The sequence below is a fragment of the Myotis yumanensis genome, unplaced genomic scaffold, assembly GCF_028538775.1.
Source record: "Myotis yumanensis isolate MYYU_CA2020_CCGP unplaced genomic scaffold, mMyoYum1.0.hap1 SCAF_19, whole genome shotgun sequence".
In the NCBI taxonomy this organism is placed as follows: Eukaryota; Metazoa; Chordata; class Mammalia; order Chiroptera; family Vespertilionidae; genus Myotis; species Myotis yumanensis.
The window spans coordinates 10,422,117-10,444,169 of record NW_027223770.1 but is presented as its reverse complement, the minus strand read 5'-3'; the positions used below and the strand labels follow the sequence as shown (position 1 = coordinate 10,444,169).

At 42.3% G+C, this 22,053-nt stretch overlaps 1 protein-coding gene across 2 annotated transcripts in view; it reads left to right on the top strand.

The window, feature by feature from the left end:
- Positions 1-11,994: 11,994 nt before the first annotated feature.
- The window catches only part of TCTN1 (tectonic family member 1), a 29,148-nt gene continuing 19,089 nt past the window's right edge, over positions 11,995-22,053 (top strand). For both annotated transcript variants that reach the window (XM_070400272.1, XM_070400273.1), the window contains exons 1-6: positions 11,995-12,267; positions 13,286-13,406; positions 16,666-16,796; positions 17,869-18,020; positions 19,284-19,371; positions 20,767-20,876. In XM_070400272.1, coding sequence (XP_070256373.1) covers positions 12,048-12,267; positions 13,286-13,406; positions 16,666-16,796; positions 17,869-18,020; positions 19,284-19,371; positions 20,767-20,876 — 822 coding nt within the window. In that variant the 5' untranslated portion in view covers positions 11,995-12,047. The remainder of the gene's footprint in view (positions 12,268-13,285; positions 13,407-16,665; positions 16,797-17,868; positions 18,021-19,283; positions 19,372-20,766; positions 20,877-22,053) is intronic.

Here is a 22,053-nt window from a genome sequence, read left to right as displayed (position 1 = left end):
TTTCTATTTGCTAACCTATTCAAAAGGAGCACTAATTAGTTTATGGCAAGGTTTCTCAACCTTGGCACTCCTGGCATTTGGGCCAGATTATTCTTCGTTGTGGGGGGTGTCCTGTGCATCAAAAGGGGCTTAGCAGCATCCCTGGCCTCTACCCACTAGATGCCAGTGGCATGCCATCACCTCCTACTTGGGACAACCAATAATGTCTCAGATATTGCCAAAAGTCCCCTAGGGAATAAAACCACCCCCGTTAGAACCACTGGGTTATACTAATGTCATGCACATAAACAAATAGTTGGCGGAGCACTTTGGGCCAGAGACAAAAAAAGCAGTTGGTGCCTTCATGGCCATCACAGTAGAGGAGGAGGGTTCAAATTAAGTAAATATATAGAGAATATAAGCACTAAGGGTTGAAATAAAAGAGGCGTGTGGGAAAGAGAATGGGACCCATTGGGGCCAGAGAACACAAAGCATCTCATGAAGAGGTGACATTTGTGAGGGGCCTGAATGAACAGACAGAGGTCTGCAGAGGGGGTATAACCATTCCAAGAGGAAGAAGTGGAACCTCAATGAATGCAGTGTTTGCAAGAAAGCAAGTAGTTGAGTGCAGCTCAACCTTAGAGTCTGAATAAGGAATAATGAGAAATGGAGCTAGGAAAAGAGTTTAGGAAGTATTAGTCAAATAGTTTAGGAACTCCTAGTCCATAAAAAGGGATGAAGTAACGATACATGCCTGGACAGCAATGAACCTTGAAAACATTATGCTAAATTAAAGAAAATAGTCCCCAAAGACCACATACTGTATGATGCTATTTATATGACATGCCCAGAATAGGCAAATCCATAGAGACAGAAAGCAGATTAGTGGTTGCCAGGGGCCAGGAAGAAAGGGAATGGGATGTGACTGCTAATGGGTATGGGATTCCTCCTTGGGGTAATGAAAATGTTCTGGAATTAGATAGTGGTGATGGTTGCACAAACTTATAAATATACTAAAAAAACAAAACAAAACAAAAACAAACCACACACACACCAAAAAAACATTGACCTGTACACTTTAAAAAGGTGAATGTTGCCCTAGCCAGTTTTGCTCAGTGGATAGAGCGTCAGCCTGCGGACTGAAGGGTCCCAGGTTCGATTCCGGTCAAGGGCACATGCCCATGTTTTGGGCTCGATCCCCAGTAGGGATCATGCAGGAGGCAGCCAGTCAATGATTCTCTCTCATCATTGATGTTTCTATCTCTCTCTCCCTCTCCCTTCCTCTCGGTAATCAATTAGATAGGTAGATAGATAGATAGATAGATAGATAGATAGATAGGGTGAATGTTGTGGTACATGAATTACATCTCAGGAAACCAGTTTAGGACCTGTTGTAGAGGGCCTTATATGCTAAACTGAGGATATTTAATGCTGGAGACACCAAGGGGGGAGGGTGTCACCAAATGCTTTTAATATGCCAGTAATAATAATAAAACATTAAATAATATGTCAAAATATAATAAAATAATTAAAAATAAAATAATAATGATGATGAGGATAGTAATGAGAGTGAGAACAACAGATACCACAGATTGAGCTCTTACCACGTGCTTCACCTCATCATCTGCTCTGACCACCTATTTATTTTTGTTTCGCAAAATATATTTTATTTAACTTTTATTTATTTTATTTTTCCGAAGGGCCCAGCCCATTCCCGAAGGCCAGAACCTAGCTCCAAAGAGCCCAGCCTACCCCATAGAGCCCATTACCGAAGGGCGGAGCCTAGCCCTAAGAGACTAGCTAGCCCCCAAGAGACAAGCCCAATCTGGCCACCTGTTTAAACACATGACCACCCAACAGTTTCATCTGTGTTTTTCTTCATAGGACTTATTTATTTTGTTTATTGTTTGGCTCTTCCCTGACTAACATGTAAGTTCCACGAGAGCAAGGGATTTTGTCTATTTTATCCACTACTTTATCTCAAGTGTCCAGAACAGTGCCTGGTACATAATAGGTGCTAAATAAATTCCTAATAAGTGAATGCTGTTGAAGAAAAAAAACCTTAGAGATCCCATAAAACAAGCATCTTATTTTACATTTGAGGAAAGGGGGCGAATAGCATCCTCACTTCATAGGAAGTTAATGGGTGGAGCTGGGCTGACCTGGAGAGGTTAGATACTGTCCTGCAAAGCCCTTTTGAAGGAACTAGCCATAAGCTAGAATCCATTTTCTCCATTCTGTGATAACAGTATTTTAATTTTCCCTGGAGGAATGACTAATCCAACACCCCCTTGGTTCATGCAGTTTGGGTGGAACTGCACCAGAGGTGGTCACATGACCCAGGCGTGACTAATCAGAGCATGGCATTCTCTTATTCACAGTGATTTGTCCAGAGAGAAGGCACATGACCCAAGATAGGCCAATGAAACTCCATTATGGGATTTTGCTGAAAATATTAAGGAGAAATTCTCATTAGGGTTTGTAAACAGGTAGACTGCAAGCTTGCAGCAGCTCATGGGCATCTTTGCCACTACTTGGAAAGAGTCAGCCTGAGAATAAAGGCAACACAGAGAGACGCAGAGCCTAGAGGTGGTAAGAAGCAGAGGCCTGGTGACGTTGATGAAAACCCTGCATCCAGCTTTATCTGAAGAGGATCAGTCCCTGAACTCCTGTTCATTCTCTATTTTGCTTGAGTTACTTTGAGTTTGGCTTACAATACTGTGAATCCTGACAAACACATCATGTGACCCCGGTGCCATGGAGAAGAGGGAACTTCCACCCCTCAGTAGAAACACTGCTGAAGGAAAACTTCTGACCTCTTCCTTTCATGGGACGAGGAGTCATTTGATTGGTGGATTTGGGAAGAGATGCTGAGCCTGTTACCCAGTCCCTTTCTCTTTTTTTATTTCTTGCTGTGGCCTGACTTTTGGATACTCGTTTCCTCCTCTGCTATGGAGAGTCTGTCCCTGTGGAGGAGTGTGGTAGATGTTTCCCTCCACGTCCCGCATGGTTCAGGGTTCAGGATCTGGAAGAGGAGCCGCACACAAACGAAAGAGAAAAGACAAGAGATAATTTGGGAATATTGGGGGGCCAGGAGGGTAAATCCAACTCAAGAGAAAGGATTTCCACTGGTGCTCAGGCCGCACCAATCTTTTATTTGGTTTGGGATCCACCCATAGTATAGCCCTTTGGCAGGGAGGTTCCAGTGACACACAGACTATTCTCATCAATAAGGATTTACATGACTAAAGGTGGGGAGGTTGCTTCAGCTACCATTATCTGGATTAACAGAGGTGGTGCACAGCTCCGACCTTTGCTAGGGCTTCAGAGGTCACCAGCCTTCTGGGTTCTCTGTCTACACCTCTCTGCTAGTGAAGACAATAGGCGGTTTCCCACAGAGGAGGCTTGCAGTCCCCCAGCCTGTGACTGGGTGAATCAATATGATCCAGAGGGTGGCTGTGCATGAAGTCCTGTTCTGTTCTGTTCTCCAATCAGCCTTATCAATAAAGCTGAGACTTCAAAGCTCCAGCTGCCCGATCCATACATCTACTTCTCAGTGGACTTCACATTTGGAAAGGCTGAGAAGGGTGTAATTAATTAATTCTCTCCATAACCCCTCAACATGTTAATTTGCTCTTCAGAAAACTTTGAGAGGCCCGCATGAAGACTGACACCTGGGGGCTAACATAACACGTGGAGAGCAAGCTTCTGATGCAGTCAGGGCTCTAGGCTGGGGTAATTGTGCGTCAAATGGGTTCTTAACCTGAGCAGTTTGTAACAGCTTCAGTTATTCAGCAGGATTTTAACTGGCAGAGGTCTGAGTACAAGGGCCTCTGGGGGCAGGCCTTGACCTAACCCCTGTGAGCACAGCTTTGACCTCAGCAGGTGGCTGGAGCAGGGATTAGGTCATGGGGGGATGGGGGGGGTGGGGTGGGGGGGGCAGGTTTCTGTCCCAAGGAAGGCTTACTTTAAAGAGGGCAGACCTTGAGTTTATAACCATTTAGGCAGAAGGTTTTTGCTTCTTGTAGAACATCTTTCAGCAAAGCTTTAGGCTGGACTTTATACAGCAAAGGCAACTAAGTCATTCATATTTGACAGCACTCTTGTTTGAGAGGTTGTAGCCTTCTTAAAATGTGAACAGTGTGGGTGAATGCTGCAAGGTTAGCAGCCCTAAATCCGTTCTTTTGTGTGTTGTTCTGAGCTTCCTTCCGAGCCATGAGCAAGACCCGTGGAAGGATGATCTCTATTCCTTTTGGCTTCTACATGCCGGTAAAGCTCACTTCACTGCTGAGATCCCACGTGGGCTCTGATTCATTAATTGCATAAGCCTTGGTTGTGAACAATGAAAATACATCCTGCATATCAGATATTTACATTACGATTCATAACAGTAGCAAAATTACAGTTATGAAGTAGCAACGAAAATAATTTTATGGTTGGGGGTCACCACAACATGAGGAACTGTATAAAGGGTCGCAGCATTAGGAAGGTTGAGAATCACTGGTTTAGGATTTGGGAAGCCCAGACTCTGGTTTTACCCATAAAATGGGAGTGTATTTTACTAATGAAAATAAATAAAAAGAACAGTGCCTTTATTTTAAAGGAGATACATTTGTGTGTGTGGGGGGGGGGGGGGGCACGGGAAGGGGGGTTGAAGTAGAGAAAGCTAATGAAAACCCAAAAGGGAAGAAGGAGTTAATGAAGCTATGCCTGGAAAACTTTGTCTCGGGAAATGGGTTTATTCAGGAAATCAGGGAGGAATGAGATTGTTTTAAAAACATGCTTCTAGCCCTAGCCGGTTTGGCTCAGTGGATAGAGCCTTGGCCTGCGGACTGAAGGGTCCCAGGTTCAATTCCGGTCAAGGGCATGTGCCCAGGTTGTGAGCTTGAGCCCCAATAGGAGGCATGTAGGAGGCAGCCAATCAATGATTCTCTCTCATCATTGATGATCCTATCTCTCTCCCTCTCCCTTCCTCACTGAAATCAGAATAGGGTGATTCATTCCATAGTGCATTTTTTGAAATATAAAGTATTATGCCTATTTGAGCTGAGGGGAGGGGGATTCTGGGGGAAATCATATGGGCTTTTCTTTTTATTTCTTGTCAAAGGCACAAATATGCTGTCCCCACCACTGGGGGTTTTTGTCCTCTGAGTATGACAACAGAATGGGATGCAATTTGAAAGTTCCTTCTCTCTTTGCTCCCTTCCATGACAATGTAGGGCTCTTAGTTAATGGGCTTTATTGCTAATTACCAGGGAACAACCAAAGTATTAACAGTGTCAAAAGTCAAAACACAACTCATTCAGATAGAGAATTAACACATGTCAAAAATTTGTTCAACTTGTTGAAGAGAAAAATAGTAAGATGGTAAAGCTGATTCAGAGAGCACTTTGAAGAAGTAGGAAACTTATATATAAAACTAGTTAATCTCCACAGAGTAATAAAAACTATAAGCTTCTGGGTTCTTTTTTTGTACCGGAGAGAAATAATTTGAAACTACCAGTCAAAAATCTGAGCCATTAGTCAACAATAAGTGAGTAGGCAAACAAAAGTGTAGTTTTTGGCCTACGGGGCCAAATCTGGCCCTGCTGTTGGCATTTTTAATAAAGTTATTTTCTAACACAGCCACACCCACTTATTTACATATTGTCTACACACAGCTCTACAGTGACAGAGCACTAAGACAACAGAATTGAATAACTGAGAGAGAGCATAAAGCCAGCCTTAAAACCTAAAATATTTACTATCTGGACCTTTACAGAAAAAGTTTGGCAACCCCTGCTAGAAAATTAATCCTTGGGTGGACTTGTTATACAATGTCCTAGATGACAGGAAAAGAATTGTACTGTCTTCTCTTGGTCTTATATCTAAATTATGGGTAATTTTTTCAAAAGGAGTTGTTTAGCTTACAAATTTGGGGGACATTTTGAGGGTTAACTCTGGCCTATAATTTCTCAATCCTCCTGTCCACCCACTTCAACACCCCCTTTCTACATTGGTGATGATTTCAATAGCCTTAGCCTTCCCAACTCTTTTCTCTGAGTGTGGAGCTTATGAAAACCTCCTTTAAAAAAAAAAACAAAAAACACTTCCTTATTTATTTTTTAAAAAAATATTCTTATTGATATCAGGGAAGGGAGAAGGAGAGAGATAGAAACATCAATGATGAGAGAGAATCATTGATTGGCTGCCTCCTGCATGCCCCACACCGAGGATGGAGTCTACAACCTGAGTATGACCTCCTGATTCATAGGTCAAAGTTCAACCACTGAGCCATGCTATGCTGGCAAGACTGGAAACCTCCTTTAAAGTGCAAGTAAGCCTGAAAAATTATTGATATTCAGTAATGACCTTTACAGAGTCATTTTTACCCAAGAAGGCATTCTATTTTTGAGTAAGGACTCTAGTTAGGGGTTGTGCCTCATACTACGACATACATATGAAAGGTCTTTGTGGGGGCCGTAACCGGTTTGGCTCAGTGGATAGAGCGTCAGCCTGCGGACTGAAAGGTCCCAGGTTCCATTCCGGTCAAGGGCATGTACCTTGGTTGTGGGCACATCCCCAGTAGGGGGTGTGCAGGAGGCAGCTGATTGATGTTTCTCTCTCATCGATGTTTCTAAATCTCTAAATCTCTATCCCTCTCCTTTCCTCTCTGTAAAAAATCAATAAAGTATATTAAAAAAAAAAAAGAAAAGTCTTTGTGGGGGGTGTGGGGAGGTCTTCTCACCTTTGAATTAAGTTCCAGATCTGTTGCAAACTTTTAAATTCTAAGAAGGCAATGACAGTGTGTGCTTGCCCATTGCTGTTTCCCTGGTTTCGGGCACATAGGAGATGCTCAGTAAATATTTGTAGAGTGAACGATAGAGCCAATGGAAAAAATAAATAAAGATAAGGGGTTTTTCTCCTCGGGGTCAGCTCTGTGTGAAGTTTTGGTGATGAAGGCTGCCACCTGCAGGGGGAAAAGTGAAACTGCAAGATTCAGAACTCAAGCCCTGGGAAAATACAGTCAACTTTAAGGCAAGATGACCTGAGAATCAATTGCTCTCCTTTAGCTTTAGGCAGAATTAATCAACATCATTTTGTCCTTCCCAATTAAGGAACTCTACATACCTTTCTGAATAACTTTTTTAAGCCTTTGGCGTGCTTAGTAAGTGCCCAGCACCATGCCGTGCACACACAATGTTTTCAGGACATTTCGATTTTTGCATTGTCTTCATAACTACATGCATTCTTGTCAGATCACGGGTTCCTTTTTGGGTATGGAAAACATTGCTTCAACAATGTGAGGTTGATGCTTTTGACATGCTCTTACCCCATTTTGTATTGCTTTTCTTTTGGTCTCCACGTTCTTTCCAACCAATTTGGGTTTAACAAAAGGTGCATGCTTTGAAGCAAGCTGTAGCAGAAATGCCTGCGCCCATGACATGGCAGAATGAAGCAGGTTCAGGCCACAAGAAGAATTAACTAACAGGATGCCAGTAAGGGGTGAGTGAAAGAGGAACTACCTGCGGGTCCTGAGGACAATGATGAAAACATGTTTACAGCACAGAAACAGAACGACAAGCGGGGGGTGGGGGTTGGGGGTGGGGGTGGGGAAGAGCAGTGTCCCTTAGTGGTATAAGGAGGTCAGCTCACTTCCATTTGTTGAGGATCTTTGTCTACAGGAAAATGAAGGATTCGTTTCTTCATTTAATATTTAGCAATCCCAAGATTAAAATGCAATGTAAATGTGCCATTATGAGATGACTGAATTTCTGAGAAGTCAACCAATAAAACCACAATGAGATACTTCCACACATTTACTAGAACAGCTAAAAATGAAAACAAAACTGACCATACCAAGTTTTTATAAGCATGGGGAACAACTGGAAATCTTCTAAATTGTTGGTGGAAGTGCAAAATGTACAGTCATTTTGGAAAAAAAGTTGGGCAGTTTCTTGTCAAATTAAACATAGACCCACTGTACAACTCAGAAATCTCAATCCTAGGTATGTACCCAAGAGAAATGAAAATGTATGTTCACACAATCTGTATAAGTGAATGTTTATAGTGGCTTTATTTGTAATTGCCACTACTGGAAATACTCAAATTCCTCCAAAAGGTAAATGAATGAGGCAATTGTGGTACACCCATCATGGAATACTTGTCAGCAATAAAAAAGAGTAAATTGAAATAAACCTTGCATATGTGGCTAAATAATTTTTTAAAATATATTTTTATTGATTTCAGAGAGGAAGGGTGAAGGAGAGAGAGAAAGAAACATCTTATATAATAAAAGCCTAATTTGCAAATTGTCCCCTTGGGCGGTTGTTTGGCCAGGAGTTTGACCAGGACACCAGGAGTTCGGCCGCTCCCTATGGCATGTGCTGACCACCAGGGGGCGGTGCAGAACATGGCAGGTGTTGTCAACTTGGCGCTGGTGGTGGGCAGCAGTGGAGGCACTGACAGCCCCAATGGGCCCCAATGAGAGTGGGACCACGGCAGGATGGCGGAGCAGGTGAGCAGGCAGTGGCGCCAGGCCAAGACTGGTGCAAGTGGGGGTCCGACCGCCCCACCAATCACCCCGCTGATGACGATCAGTGGCAGTGGCTGGGTGCGGGGCCCAGCCCTGACTGATCACCCCGCAGGCCGGATGGTGGAGTAGGTGAGGGGGTGGCACCAGGCCAAGGCAGGGTGCCAAGTGGGGCTGCGGAGCTGTGAGGCTGGGGGTGCGAGCTGGGGCTGTGAGGCTGGGGGCAGGAGCTGGAGCCAGATCTCCACAGGCCACGCCAAAGAGCCCCCACCCGTGCACAAATTCGTGCACCAGGCCTCTAGTCAATGATAAGAGAGACTCATGGATCAGCTGCCTCCTGCACACTCCCTACTGGGGATCAAGCCTGTAGCCTGCAACCCAGGCATGTGCATGTGCCCTGACCAGGAATTGAACTGTGACCTTCTGGTTCATAGGTAGACGGTCAACCATGCAAATGATTTCTCACAAGGGTGCCAAGACCACACAATAGGGAAGGACAGTCTCTTCAACACATGGTGCTGGGAAAACTGGGTATCCACATGCAAAAGAATGAAATTACACCCTTACCTTGAGCCATATACAAAAATTAACTCAAATAAATTAAAGACCTAAAAACTATTAAATTCCTAGAGGAAAATATGGGGGAAAGCTTCAGGACAATGGATTTGGCAATGATATAATGAATATGACACCAAAAGAAAAAATAGACAGATGGGACTACAGCAGACTTTTAAAACTCCTGTATGTCAAAAGAAATAATCAACTGAGTGAAAAGGTAACCTATGGAATGGGAAAAAATAATAGCAAATCATATACCTGCTATGAGGTTAATATTCAGAATATACAAGGAACTCCTACAACTCAACAACAAAAACGCAATTTAAAAATGGGCAAAGGGCTTTAATAGACAATTTATTAAAGAAGATATACAGCCGAAACCGGTTTGGCTCAGTGGATAGAGCGTCGGCCTGCGGACTGAAAGGTCCCAGGTTCGATTCCGGTCAAGGGCATGTACCTGGGTTGCGGGCACATCCCCAGTGGGAGATGTGCAGGAGGCAGCTGATCGATGTTTCTCTCTCATCGATGTTTCTAACTCTCTATCTCTCTCCCTTCCTCTCTGTAAAAAATCAATAAAATATATTTAAAAAAAAAAAAAAAGAAGATATACAAGTGGCCAATAAGCAGAGGAAAAGATGCTCCACATCACTAATCACCAGGGAGATACAAATCAAAACCACAATGGGATATTATCTCACACCCATCAGGATGCTACTATCAATAGGACAGAAAATAACACGTTGGAGGGGGTGTGGAGAAGTTGGAACTTTTGTGTACTGCTGGTGGGAATGTAAAACGGTGCAGCCATTATGGAAAACAGTATGGATGTTCCTAAATAATTTAAAAATAGAATTACATATGATCCAGCAATCCCACTTCTGGTAGATATGCAAAAGAATTCAAAGCATGATCAAGGTTGAAATAAGCCTGGCAGATATGGGTCACCTGAGAAATGAAGTTTCATTGTTCCCAAGGTTCAAAATGGATTTGAGCTGATGAAACTCTCATTTTGATTTTCTAAGTTGTCATAAAATTCCTACTTTGGGACCATCTACCAAATGTTAGAGATTGGACAAAAGGGATGGTGAGGTTATTTCCTAAACCATAAAGCATAAAGACGAAAATGTTAGAGCCAAAGGGCACTTTAGGAAAACTGAATCTAATAGCCTAAAATTTCAAACAAAAATAGGACACAAGTGATTCACAGATATTAAGGAATGGAAAAGAAATACCTGAAAGTAAAGAGATTTAAAACAACAACAATAAGTGTTGGACTTCGAAGTCATGAGATGAAGATTTGGGAAATATAGTTTTATTTAAGGGCAGCATTACATCAGTTATTAAAAGTGGTCCAGCCCTAGCTGGTTTGACTCAGTGGATAGAGTGTTGGCCTGTGGACTGAAGAGTCCTGGGTTTGATTCCGGTCAAGGAGGGTCCTGCAGGAGGCAGCCTATCAATGATTCTCTCTTATCATTGATGTTTCTATCTTTCTCTCCCTCTTCCTTCCTCTCTGAAATCAATAAAAATATATTAAAAAATAAAATAGCCGAAACCGGTTTGGCTCAGTGGATGGAGCGTCGGCCTGCGGACTGAGGGGTCCCGGGTTCGGTTCCTGTCACGGGCATGTGCCTGGGTTGCGGTCGCATCTCCAGTGGGAGATGTGCAGGGGGCAGCTGGTCGATGTTTCTCTCTCATCGATGTTTCTGGCTCTCTATCTCTCTCCCTTCCTCTCTGTAAAAGGTCAATAAAATATATTTAAAATAAAATAAAATAAAATAAAATAAAATAAGTGGTCCAGAAAGCCAGTCAGATGTCAAAGCAATCCTTTGTAGAAAAATAAAAGAAAATACCTGTTTACTCACTTGATCCAATTATATTTTTATACACTTTGGAATGCCACAGGGAGTTGCTAAAGATGTCACTTTGATTATTTCTCTTTGCGATATAAATTTAATAAACTCGGTACATACTATGGGCATTCTTCTGACTTAATGTGTTTCTTGAATAAATACCATAGGTTTCAGTATTTTGACATTTACTTCTGAATTGTAAGATTAGGTATGCAAGAGGTCCCGGTTTCATAGCTGGGTACCCCCTCCAAAACTAACTAACTAACTAACTAACTAATTAACTAACTAATTAAGTATGAAAGGTATAGCCAACATCCCTGGGCTGGAGAACCTCTATACATAAGCCAGTGTAGAATGGAGGGCTTCCCTAAGTCTTGTGGTCTCCATGCCATTTTGTACAGTTACAGTATATTTACTTTGTTTTTACTTTTTAAGAATTATAAATCACTCTACTTAATTTTTGCCAATAATTTTTTTTTGTCTGTAAAAAAGCTAGGTGTTCCTTTCTCCCCCTATTACAACACGGTGAACAGAAGTTATCTGGCGACCTCAGGCGACACATCTAAACAAAAAAGGGCAAAGCCAATGTTGACAGAGTGTGGGATAGAGACAATTCAAGGGCGGTGATGTCATCTCCGTGCTCCTTCGAAAGTCCTTATTTAGTAGCGTTCGGAGAGCGGTTCCGAAATTTGTCCCCCCACCGGTTGCGTCAGGACATTTGTTGAAAATATTGACTGCTGGCCTCTGCCCTAAACTTACTGAGTCAGAATTCGCTGAGATGGAACCCGCAAATCCGAATTTGTTAAACCAGTGCCGCAATCGGCTTGGGAACCACAGACCCAACACACAAGTCTCTGATCAACACTGGCCTCACGGGGCCGCTCCTCCCCGCCGGCTCGCCCCGCCCGCCCCGCCCAGGCCCCGCCCAGCCCATCCCAGGCCCCGCCCAGCCCATCCCAGGCCCCGCCCCTCCCCGCCCAGGCCCCCGCCCAGCCCAGCCCAGGCCCCGCCCGCCCAGCCCAGGCCCCGCCCTCGCCTTCCGAAGTCTCGCGTAGCCTCGCGGGATACTTCCCATAATGCCCCGCGCCTTGCCGCCGTGGTTGCCAGGCAACGCGGTCCCTGCCGCTGGCGCGGGGTTCGACCGGACGATGGGGCCGCGGGGCCTCCCCCGACTCCTGCTGGTGCTCCTGGACTGCTGGGCCTCCGTGAACGCCCAAGCCGGGACCACCCTGGTGGTGACAACGGAGGGCCTCAACTCTACGGAACCAGCCCCGACGACTCCCCGACCTGCCTTGTCTGCTAGGCCCCCGGGTACCCCCAGTGTCCCCGGACCCTCCTCCGGTCCCAGGCCCACCCCGGTCACGGACGGTGGGTACCAAGTGCCGGGTCCAGGGGATCCACAGTGATCCATCCTGGAGGGGGTAGCCCGGGTGAGGATGTAATAATAATGTTGGTCAATGTTTACTGAACACTGTATTGTGCAAGCATTCCCAAGTGTTTCATAGGGATTCTCTCAATAACTTTTAGAGGCAGATAGTATCCTTGTCCTACAGATGAGAAAACCGAGGCTCAGAGAGCGTAAGTGGGACAATAGCAAATCTTTGAAAGTACTTGCAATGGTCCTGGACAACATTAATGCTAAAGGTAATAATGAATGAAGTCCTTGCAGCTTTGCAGCCAAAGAAGAAATCAAGTCGACAGTTTCTAGGCAGTTGTGAAAATTAAATGCAGAGGATGCACAGAACCCTGATTCCTGGTGGCCTTAACTGGGTCCTTCCTCTGAATCAGAGGAGGTTGGGGGTCTGTAATATTAATCGGATGGTTCTTATGGTTCTTAAACCTGTCTGTCAGCATCACTGGGAAATTTTTAAAAAATATATATTTTATTGATTTTTTACAGAGAAGATGGGAGAGGGATAGAGAGTTAGAAACATCATGAGAGAGAAACATCCATCAGCTGCCTCCTGCACACCCCCCACTGGGGATGTGCCCACAACCAAGGTACATGCCCTTGACTGGAATCGAACCCAGGATCCCTGAGTCTGCAGGCTGATGCTCAGTCCACTGAGCCAAACCGGTCAGGGCAATCACTGGAAAATTTTTGAACAACACAGATGTCTGGGGTTCACAGTCAGCTTACCAAATCGGGGTCTCTGTAGGTAGATAGAGCACAGACAGACAGCTTTCCAGGTGAGCCAGATGACTAGCCACTTTGGGGAAACCTGGGATTGAGGAGTGCTCAACCTGACTAATCTTCACTTCATCTCTCCCAAAGTGCAGTAGCAAAAATCAAGCGGGTATTTGTACCTCTGGTGCATTGCAGTGGCAGGGGGCAGTCACTACCTGCTGATTGTGACGCTCTGCATCCATTCTCTCCTTTCTGTAGTTGCTGCTTTGTGTGTCTGTGACCTGTCCCCAGCACAGTGTGACGTCAACTGCTGTTGTGATCCTGATTGCAGCTCCGTGGATTTTAGTGTCTTTTCTGATTGCTCAGTTCCAGTTGTCATGTAAGTTTGTGACACATGAAGTTTTGATAAAATTAGACCAAGATTATAAGATTTTGAGAAGACCATGAAAACGCCCCCGTGGCGGAAAAACTCAAGCCTGATTTCCTGAATTTTGCATCCTTCAGAAGCCATGCTGTCCAACCAGTATGTAGAAGAGTATCTATCTCTTAGTGCATCCAACCAGATGATAGTGCAGTCAAAAGAGCAGACAGAGTACTTTTTTAAGAGTATAAGGAAATCTGTGTTCAGAGATTGAATTACATTTCACTTTGATTTGTAAACAGATAATGCATCATTTTTGCATTAGTGAATTCCTGTTTTGTATAGCCTAGTGTGAAAGGTGCAGTTTAATTTTACAGCTTTTGTTTTGGACATAGTGACAGTAACAATAAACTAAATAGATGGTCAGGAAAGCTTTGTTTTTTTTACCTTTCTGATATGCAAATCCCCTAAGAGTCCTCACAGTTCATATTGTATAGGAAAATAATGGAAAATGACATTCCTAGCCTATTACAAGGTAAAAAAGAATCTCTTCTGAGTGATCTGTTTCTCCTAATTCATTTCAAAGCTTTTTGAAAAACAGCAGCACTTAAAGAAGTTAATTTATTCAGGATGGGACCAGCATATTCAGAGATGGAGTAATTATGTAATTAATTTATAAGAACTTAATTTATAAATTTAATTCTAGTTAGATGGAAAAGGGATATTGTATTAAAATGATTCTAAAACTCATCTGGAAGACTAAACAGATGAGAACAGCCAAGAGGTTACTGAATAAGAATAGCAAAAAAAAAAAAAAAAAGAATAGCAAACTCTTACCAATAGATTGAAGAATGAAATACACTAAAAAATTAAAGAATGGCCCTAGCTGGTTCAGTGAATAGAGCATCAGCCCGAGGACTGAACGGTCCCAGGTTCAATTCTGGACAAGGGTATATACCATGGTTGCAGGCTCCATTCCTGGTCCTGGTGGTCAGGTTGCAAGTGGCAACCAATCGATGTGACTCACATCTCCCCCCTCCTTTCCACTCTCTCTGGAAAAAAAAAAAAAAAAAAATCAATGGGAAAAATATCCTCAGATGATGATTTGTTACGCGTCAGCACAGCCAAGGAGGCCTGCTCGGGCGCCACTTGTTACGGCCAAAGGTGATCCTGAGTGGGGGGGTGAAAGGATTGAGAAAAGACAGACAAGAGAATGAAAGCTGGGTCTTGGTGGGACGCTGCTCCCTGATGAGGAAACAGCACCAGCGCCCACAAGCCATGTCTTTATTTTATAGCAAATGCCACGAGGCAAAGTAGGGGCGTGATCAAGTTGTTTACAGCATTCTCGTGAGTTTCAACCCCACTCAACTACATGCACCTGAACTCTATCGCACAGGCATGTGGGGCCACGTGTTCGGACCATAGGTTCAAGCTTACAACCATAGCTGTTGCCTATAATTGTGCTGGGAGGGCCCTGCCCTCCAGCTGGGACTTGCACGTGGCAATGAGAGGACCCTGTTCTTTCATTAGTCCGAGGCTTGAACCTGGCCAAAACACTGTAGCCGCGCCCCACAATGATTAACCACAACAAAATCAAATAAAAAAATGAATGAAAAATATAGGTGAACATTTGTTGTGTGTGTGTGTGTGTGTGTTTTATTTGAGAGAGGAAGGAAGAGGGAAAGAGATAGAAACAACAATGATAGAGAATCATTGATTGGCTGCCTCCTGCACGCCCCCTACTGGGGATCAAGCCTGCAACCCGGGCATGTGCCCTGCTGGGGAATTTGAACTGTGACCTGGTTTATAGGTCAACACTAAACCAACCATTGAGCCATGCCGGCTGGGCTAGGTGAACATTTTTAATCTTAGGATACGGAATGTTTTTTAAGCATAAACCCACAAACTATAAAAGATCGACAATTTCATTATTTTAAAAAATTAGTCAGTTATACCTCAATTTTTAAAAAGGAATTATTATAAAAACCAATTAAAACTTCTATAATGACAAAAAGACCATAAAATTGAAAGGTAATTAACTGGGAAAAAGTATGTATAACACATGACACTAAAAGGAGATTCTTTAAAATATGGGCTCTCACAAATCAATGAAAAGACAAACATTCTGATACACAAATGGCCAATAGATATGAGTAAGCAACTTAGCGGAGGAAATACCAGTGAGCAGTAACCATATGGAAATATGTTTAACCTTGCCAGTAAATTATAAAATTCAAATTAAAACAACTGGATAACGGATTTTTGCCCATGAAATTGGCAAAGGATATTTATAAGTTGGATAATATCCAATCTTGGCAAGATTCCGGGGAAACAGCACTCTTTGCTACAGTGTTGGTGAGGATGCATCTTGCTTTTCTGGAGGGCAATCAGGCAATATGTCTCAGTAGTAGCCTTAAATTATGTACCTACCTTTTGACCCAGCAATTCTTCTTCAGGGGATATAGCCTAAGGAAATAATTGGAGACATTCATAAAGATGTATGTACAAGGATGTCATTATAGCATCATAAAGAACCGGGGAAAATTAGAAACAACCTAAACCAACAGTAGAGGATTGGTTAAAAAGAAATTAGGGTATCTTAAGTTGGTGTACAATGAAATCATTTAGTATAATATTGCAAAAACATATTTGATGACATAAATATTGGGCAATATATAATAAGTGAGAAAAGGCCTGAGAGCAGTATGTAGAATATGATCCCATTTCTGTTATATCTCTAGTGCCGTATCTGTATCTGTGTCAAATTGATTAGGGTTTGTCAAGTCTGGGATTGGTTGAAGACCTGACTGTATAACTTGTAAGCTCCAAAACTTTCAGATATCTTCATATTTTCTAATTTTCACAGTACTTTGAAGATGGCTTTATTCTGAAGAAAAGGAATTTTAGGTTCCTTCTGATTACTTATAAAAGTTCTGCAAAATTTTACATAATTGATTCTGTCAGAGTTTGCAGGGTTCATTTACATCAAAATTATACCCTGATCTACATTTCATACTTGACAAGATTTCCTTGAAGGTTATTCTACTTGTCTTAATATTTTTCCTGTTAGAGGAAAATGTTTCAAATGCCAAACATTTTAACACTGAATAAACTAAATAAAAATGGATTGAATTCTAGCATCACACTTTCATAAATATCTTCCATGTAGTTGTTAACATAGTACACAGTACAAGCATCTGACAGTTTTAAAGAATCTTGCTAAGATTGTGTGCACATGCCTTAAAACGTTGTCTTATTATTATTTTTTAATTTTCAGGGGTGATAGTCAGTTTTGTAGCCAAAAAGCAGCCATCTATTCGTTGAATTTAACAGCAAACCCGCCCCAGAGGACATTTAAAGTTGTAGACCAGATCAATCCATCTATTTTCTGCATTCATATTACAAACTGTGAGTATTTGATATACTTTGTAAAACTCTTTTTTTTTTCTTTTAAAAGATCTTTTATGGGAAAATGTCCAATCTAGTTAGATTTAAAGCAATCATTCTATGGTTTGGCTAGGGTGTATCTTCTGCGGCCGTTTCCTAGGCAACTGCAAGTAACTTTAGAGACCTGTGGACATGCACATTTTCTTTACAAGCCAAGGAACTGCTTGTATAGTTGACTTTTAAAGTCTCATACTTCATTTTAAAGGTGTTTATGATATGTAGACATGCATAGGAATCTAAATTTATTTAGGCACATGAGAGTTGGTTTTTTTTTTTTTGCTTTATTTCCTCCTGGTTTAATGATTGAGAATCAGGTTCAGCTATGGTTTCAATTTCCTTTTTTCTCTTTTATTTTTACTTAGAATATTTGCATGAAAACAGGATCTTTATTTTTATCTGAGCGTTTGGCTCAAATAGGTGACTAGATCCAAAGCACAGGTAAAATGTCAAATGTTAGCGCTATCAAAGATCAGAGACACATTTATGGTTGTACCCAGTTAAGCTTTATCAACTTTTCAGAATGTCTTCATATTTTGGCTTTGTTCCCTTGTAAGTGAACACTTAGGGGAATGCTCTGTGATTTGTAACCTGGAGTAGTGACTGGTCCATCACCGTCACATTCTTTGACATAAGAGTGGCCCAGTGAACCTACCAGTCTATTCCCTTCTACCTCTTCCATAAACAACATGTATTCTCCCAGACTTCAGAGGTGGCTGTGTGAGGGTAGAAATAGGGTCTTTCATTCCCATAGCCATCTGGGGTGGAGAAAGTTATTGATTATTACTGGCTTCTGTTGTGCTATTTATCTGTGGCTTTAGAAACCATTGCTTCTACACTGTTAGAGAAACAGGCCAAGTCTGAAGATCCTGTTTATTTAGTCAGATTCAAGAAATCTGGGGGAAGTAGGTATGGAGAAAGATACTTTATTTTTTTTCACGTGTCTTATTGCTATTAAGACTTTCAAAATTTTATATATGCTGTATATAATATATATGTATTTTATACTGATTTAAAATACTTTTTCTAAAAACAGATAAACCTGCATTATCCTTTATTGATCCAGAAGTGCCTGAGGAAAACAATTTTGATAAATTGATGAAAACATTCCATGGTTTTTCATTGAGTACAGAATCAGATGTTTCTTTAACAAACAAACCAGATGTTCCAAATACTACTAAATATGAGGTGAGTCGAGAACCTAAGTATATTCATCCTGTTGCAAATATCCTGTCCTATTAAGTTATTTTTTCAGTATGTTCCCAGTAAAATCAGCTACCTGAGACATATAATTCATATAATACACACAAAAAATTAATGTACCGATAAATCAAAGATCATGAAAATTAAAATTGAGTAGTTGAATTCTAACATAGGAATTATTTTTTATTTTATTTGTTTATTTTTTAATCCTCACCCGAGGACATGTCCATTGATTTGAGAGAGAGAGAGAGAGAGAGAGACAGACAGACAGACAGAGACAGGGAAATATCAGGTGAGAGAGAAACATCTTTCAGTTGCACTGGAGATCGGACCTGTCACCTAGGCACGTGCCCTGACTAGGAATCGAACCCAAGACCTTTTGGTACACGGGGTGACACTCTAACCAACTGAGCCACACCAGCCGGGGCTCTAACATAGGGTTTAAAGTCATTTATTCTGTGGTAAGCTTGCATTTATCTCTGCAGAATTTGTTCTTTTCCACCTCAAGAAATGTAGCAAAGTGCTGGGGACATGCTGCTAGAACAGAGGGGATTGGTGGGATGCCTAATCTTCTCAAAGTTATATTTAGCTGTATAGACTTGGGGATGATGTGTGCTATTTTATATCTGTTCCTTAGTAAACCTTTCAATGTGATTTAAATAAGTATTGCTATTCTATATAATAAAAGGCTAATATGCAAATGAACCGAATGGCGGAACAACCGGTTGCTATGATGTGCACTGATGACCAGGGGGCAGACGCTCAATGCAGGAACTGCCCCCTGGTGGTCAGTGCGCTACAACAGGGGGAGCGCCACTCAGCCAGAAGCCGGGCTCACTGGCTGGCAAGCGCAGGGGCAGTGGTGGAAACACCCTCACCCTCCCCGCCCCAGTGCACAAATTTTGTGCACCGGGCCTCTAGTTGAAAAATAATTATCTCTCTCACCCCTGTCCCTGGCCACCATGTTCTTGTCTGTAGAGGCAGACACCTATGTCAGCTTCTTATATACCCTTCCAGAGGAATTCCTTAATAAAAAGGCCTGCAATAAATAGTAACATGGATACAAAGAAACATGCACCCTTAAAAGAAATGGATGGGGCAGCTACATGTAAGCTCCATTCAGGCAAGGACCATATCTGTTTTTTGCTCATCCCTGTGTTCCTAATGTCTGAAATGCTGCTTGGCACATAGCAGGTGTCCAATAAGTGTTGAATGAATGGCTTAATAACTTGGTGGTTCTCTTTGCAGTATGGGGTTCTTCTACAGACTTCAGATTCATTTTTGAGATTTCCTTCCCCCCTTACGTCATCTCTGTGCACTGATAATAACCCTGCAGGTAAGAGAGCGGGCAGTTTTCTTTGTCCTTAAAACAGACTTAGCTTATTTTAAATTTATAGTAATCATAATTAAACAGGCTTCATGACTAGAAGCAGAGTCTTAGAGTTGAAAGAAGCCTCAAAGATTATGTCGTTTGGTGCCAGAATCTTTCCTGCCACATGCATTCATTGCTTGAGTACTTGTAGGATGGGGACTCCCAACCTGAACCAGCCCACTGAGTTGGTTAACACCTCCATCTGTGGGAAAGTTCTCTCTTCACCAGAGCTAAAAGTTGTCAGTAGCTGATGTTCATTAAGCACTCACTGTGTCCTGGGTATGATGTTCAGTGCCTCTGAGGTAGAGTTATTGTCATTAGATGAGGAACCTGAGAAACATTCAGTTTCTTGCTCAGGCTCACCTAGGTGGAGGGGGGGCGGGCAGGGATGCAACCCACACAACTGCTTCCCATGGGCCCTGCTGCTCCTTTTAGGAGCTTCCCAGAACTGTGGAGCAATCCTCTTGGCAGTGGGAGGCAGCAAGCCTGGCTCTCCCGTCCTATCAGCCAAGAGTGGGTGATAGCTTGTGGCTTATTGAAACATCATTTGATACACGAAGGAAAATGTATTCTGTTGACCAGCGTGAATTAAAACCAAACTGAGAGCATTTCCATCTGATGGACTTGCAAAGCTTAAGAATGTAGGGCTTGTGGGGAAGTAGGCACTCATCTACAGAGCTGGTGGGACTATTTATTGGTACAGCCTCTGTGAAGAGCAGTTTAGCAGTATGTATTAAAGTTGCAAATGAATATGCCCTTTGACCCTGCTATTCTTCTAGGAGTTGGTCCTACAGAAACTCTGGCTCACATGCAAAATAATAGATTGTTTGCGACAGAAAGCTTGAGACAACTTAAGCATCCGTCATGGGGAACTGGCTGAATAAATTATGGCATATCTATAGTAGGATACTAATTATTCCTAAAAGAAAAAGGGAGAAGGATGAGACAGGCTGAACTCCAAGATTGTTCAGTGAAAAAAACAAAGGGAGGATATATATACTGTGCATTTGTTTCTAAAAGGGGAAAGAAATAGTAAAAATATATTTACTTTTAAACATTTTTATTTGCATAGAATATTTTCAGAAAGATACACAAGAAACTTCATGCTGCGTGTCTCTGGGGGCTGGGTAACCAGGGCCCCAAGGGAGCCCTCTCAGTACCGTTTTGTGATCTTTAATTTGGAATCATGTGAATGTGTTGCCTATTTGAAAAATAAATTTTAAGCCCCCTTTTAAACATGTCGTATATCTGTATCAATGTATTTTGTAATTTTACTTCTATTACAATTTTATAGCTACCATTGGACAGTTGAAATTTTCTTTTTTAATTTTTTCCCCTTGGGAACGTTATGATTTCCAGCATTTCTGATGAATCAAGCTGTTAAGTGCACCAGAAGGATAAACTTGGAACAGTGTGAAGAAATGGAAGCTCTGAGCATGGCTCATTACAGCAGCCCTAACATTTTGAGGGTAAGAATTATTTTGAAGTGAAGCTGATTCGTTAGGTTTATTTTCTGTGCTTGGTACCCTTTTAAAATATGATGAATATAGAATAATTTAAGTACATGATTGACACTCAAATTTTAAAGTATTTCCAGTTCTTTGGTATACTGATACTGAACATACTGGGGAAAAATCACTTAAAATAATTTCTATTTTTATCTAACTAGCTCATATTTTGCTTTTATTCATTTTTTATTTTTTCTTTCAGTCATTTTGATGGTAACCAATAATGTCTGTCTCCTGAATTAAAAAAATAATTAATAACCAAAAACTTTACCAATGATAAAAGCATCTTCATGTCTGTGACAGAAATAATCATATTAGCACCAAGTAGAGATCTCTCTGAGAAACAGACCAGAAAAGGATAGAAAACCCACTTTCTGGCTGGCAGATGAAATAAGCAACCAGGGAAGGGCAGGAAATAGGATTGCTGGGAGAGGGAAAGAGGCCGCAGTGGTGAAGAGGCCCCTTCCTCCTGGTTGCAGGGACCCGAGCCTGACCTGAATAAATGAGAGACGCCACCGGCCCATTTGGTGGATGACGTGGAGGGCTGCAGGGGAGAAAATGTTCTTTAATGTTTAAAAAACATGGGATTATTGTGAAATCCCGGATCTCCTGATTTTCTTTTTTTGGGAGGTAGTGGAAGAGTGGTCCATGGCATCAGTATCCATCTGGGCTTCAGTTTTCAGAGTCAAGTTTAACCTTTTTTCTCCCCTCCCTTCTCATGTCAGCCATCTAGTCCTGCGAATTCTTCCAGCGAGTTGGCCTTCTCAGTTTTCTGGAAGTATTCCCTCTGGCACGCAGGCACAAGTCTCTTTCAGCACAGGCCTCCCCGAAATGGTCTACACATCTCCCTCCCCGAAGCTCCAGTGGCCTAAAAGGGTGGGTGTCCTGTGATTATAGAAGGAGGCTGAGGCCTTCAGGAAGAGTGCTCTGGCTGTGTAGAGGAGGCAGGGGTGTGGCCTGAGGGGGCTTGGGCTAGAGGCAGGAAGACCACTTAGGACGTGAAGGATGCTGACCTTCAGCGAGCATAATGCAGTGAGAGTGACTGGCAGGTGGGAGCCATGTCTTCCTCACGGGGCTGTGTCACTGGTGACCGCATGGAAAATACCGAGTGATGACCCTGAAGCAGAGAGGCTTCCTA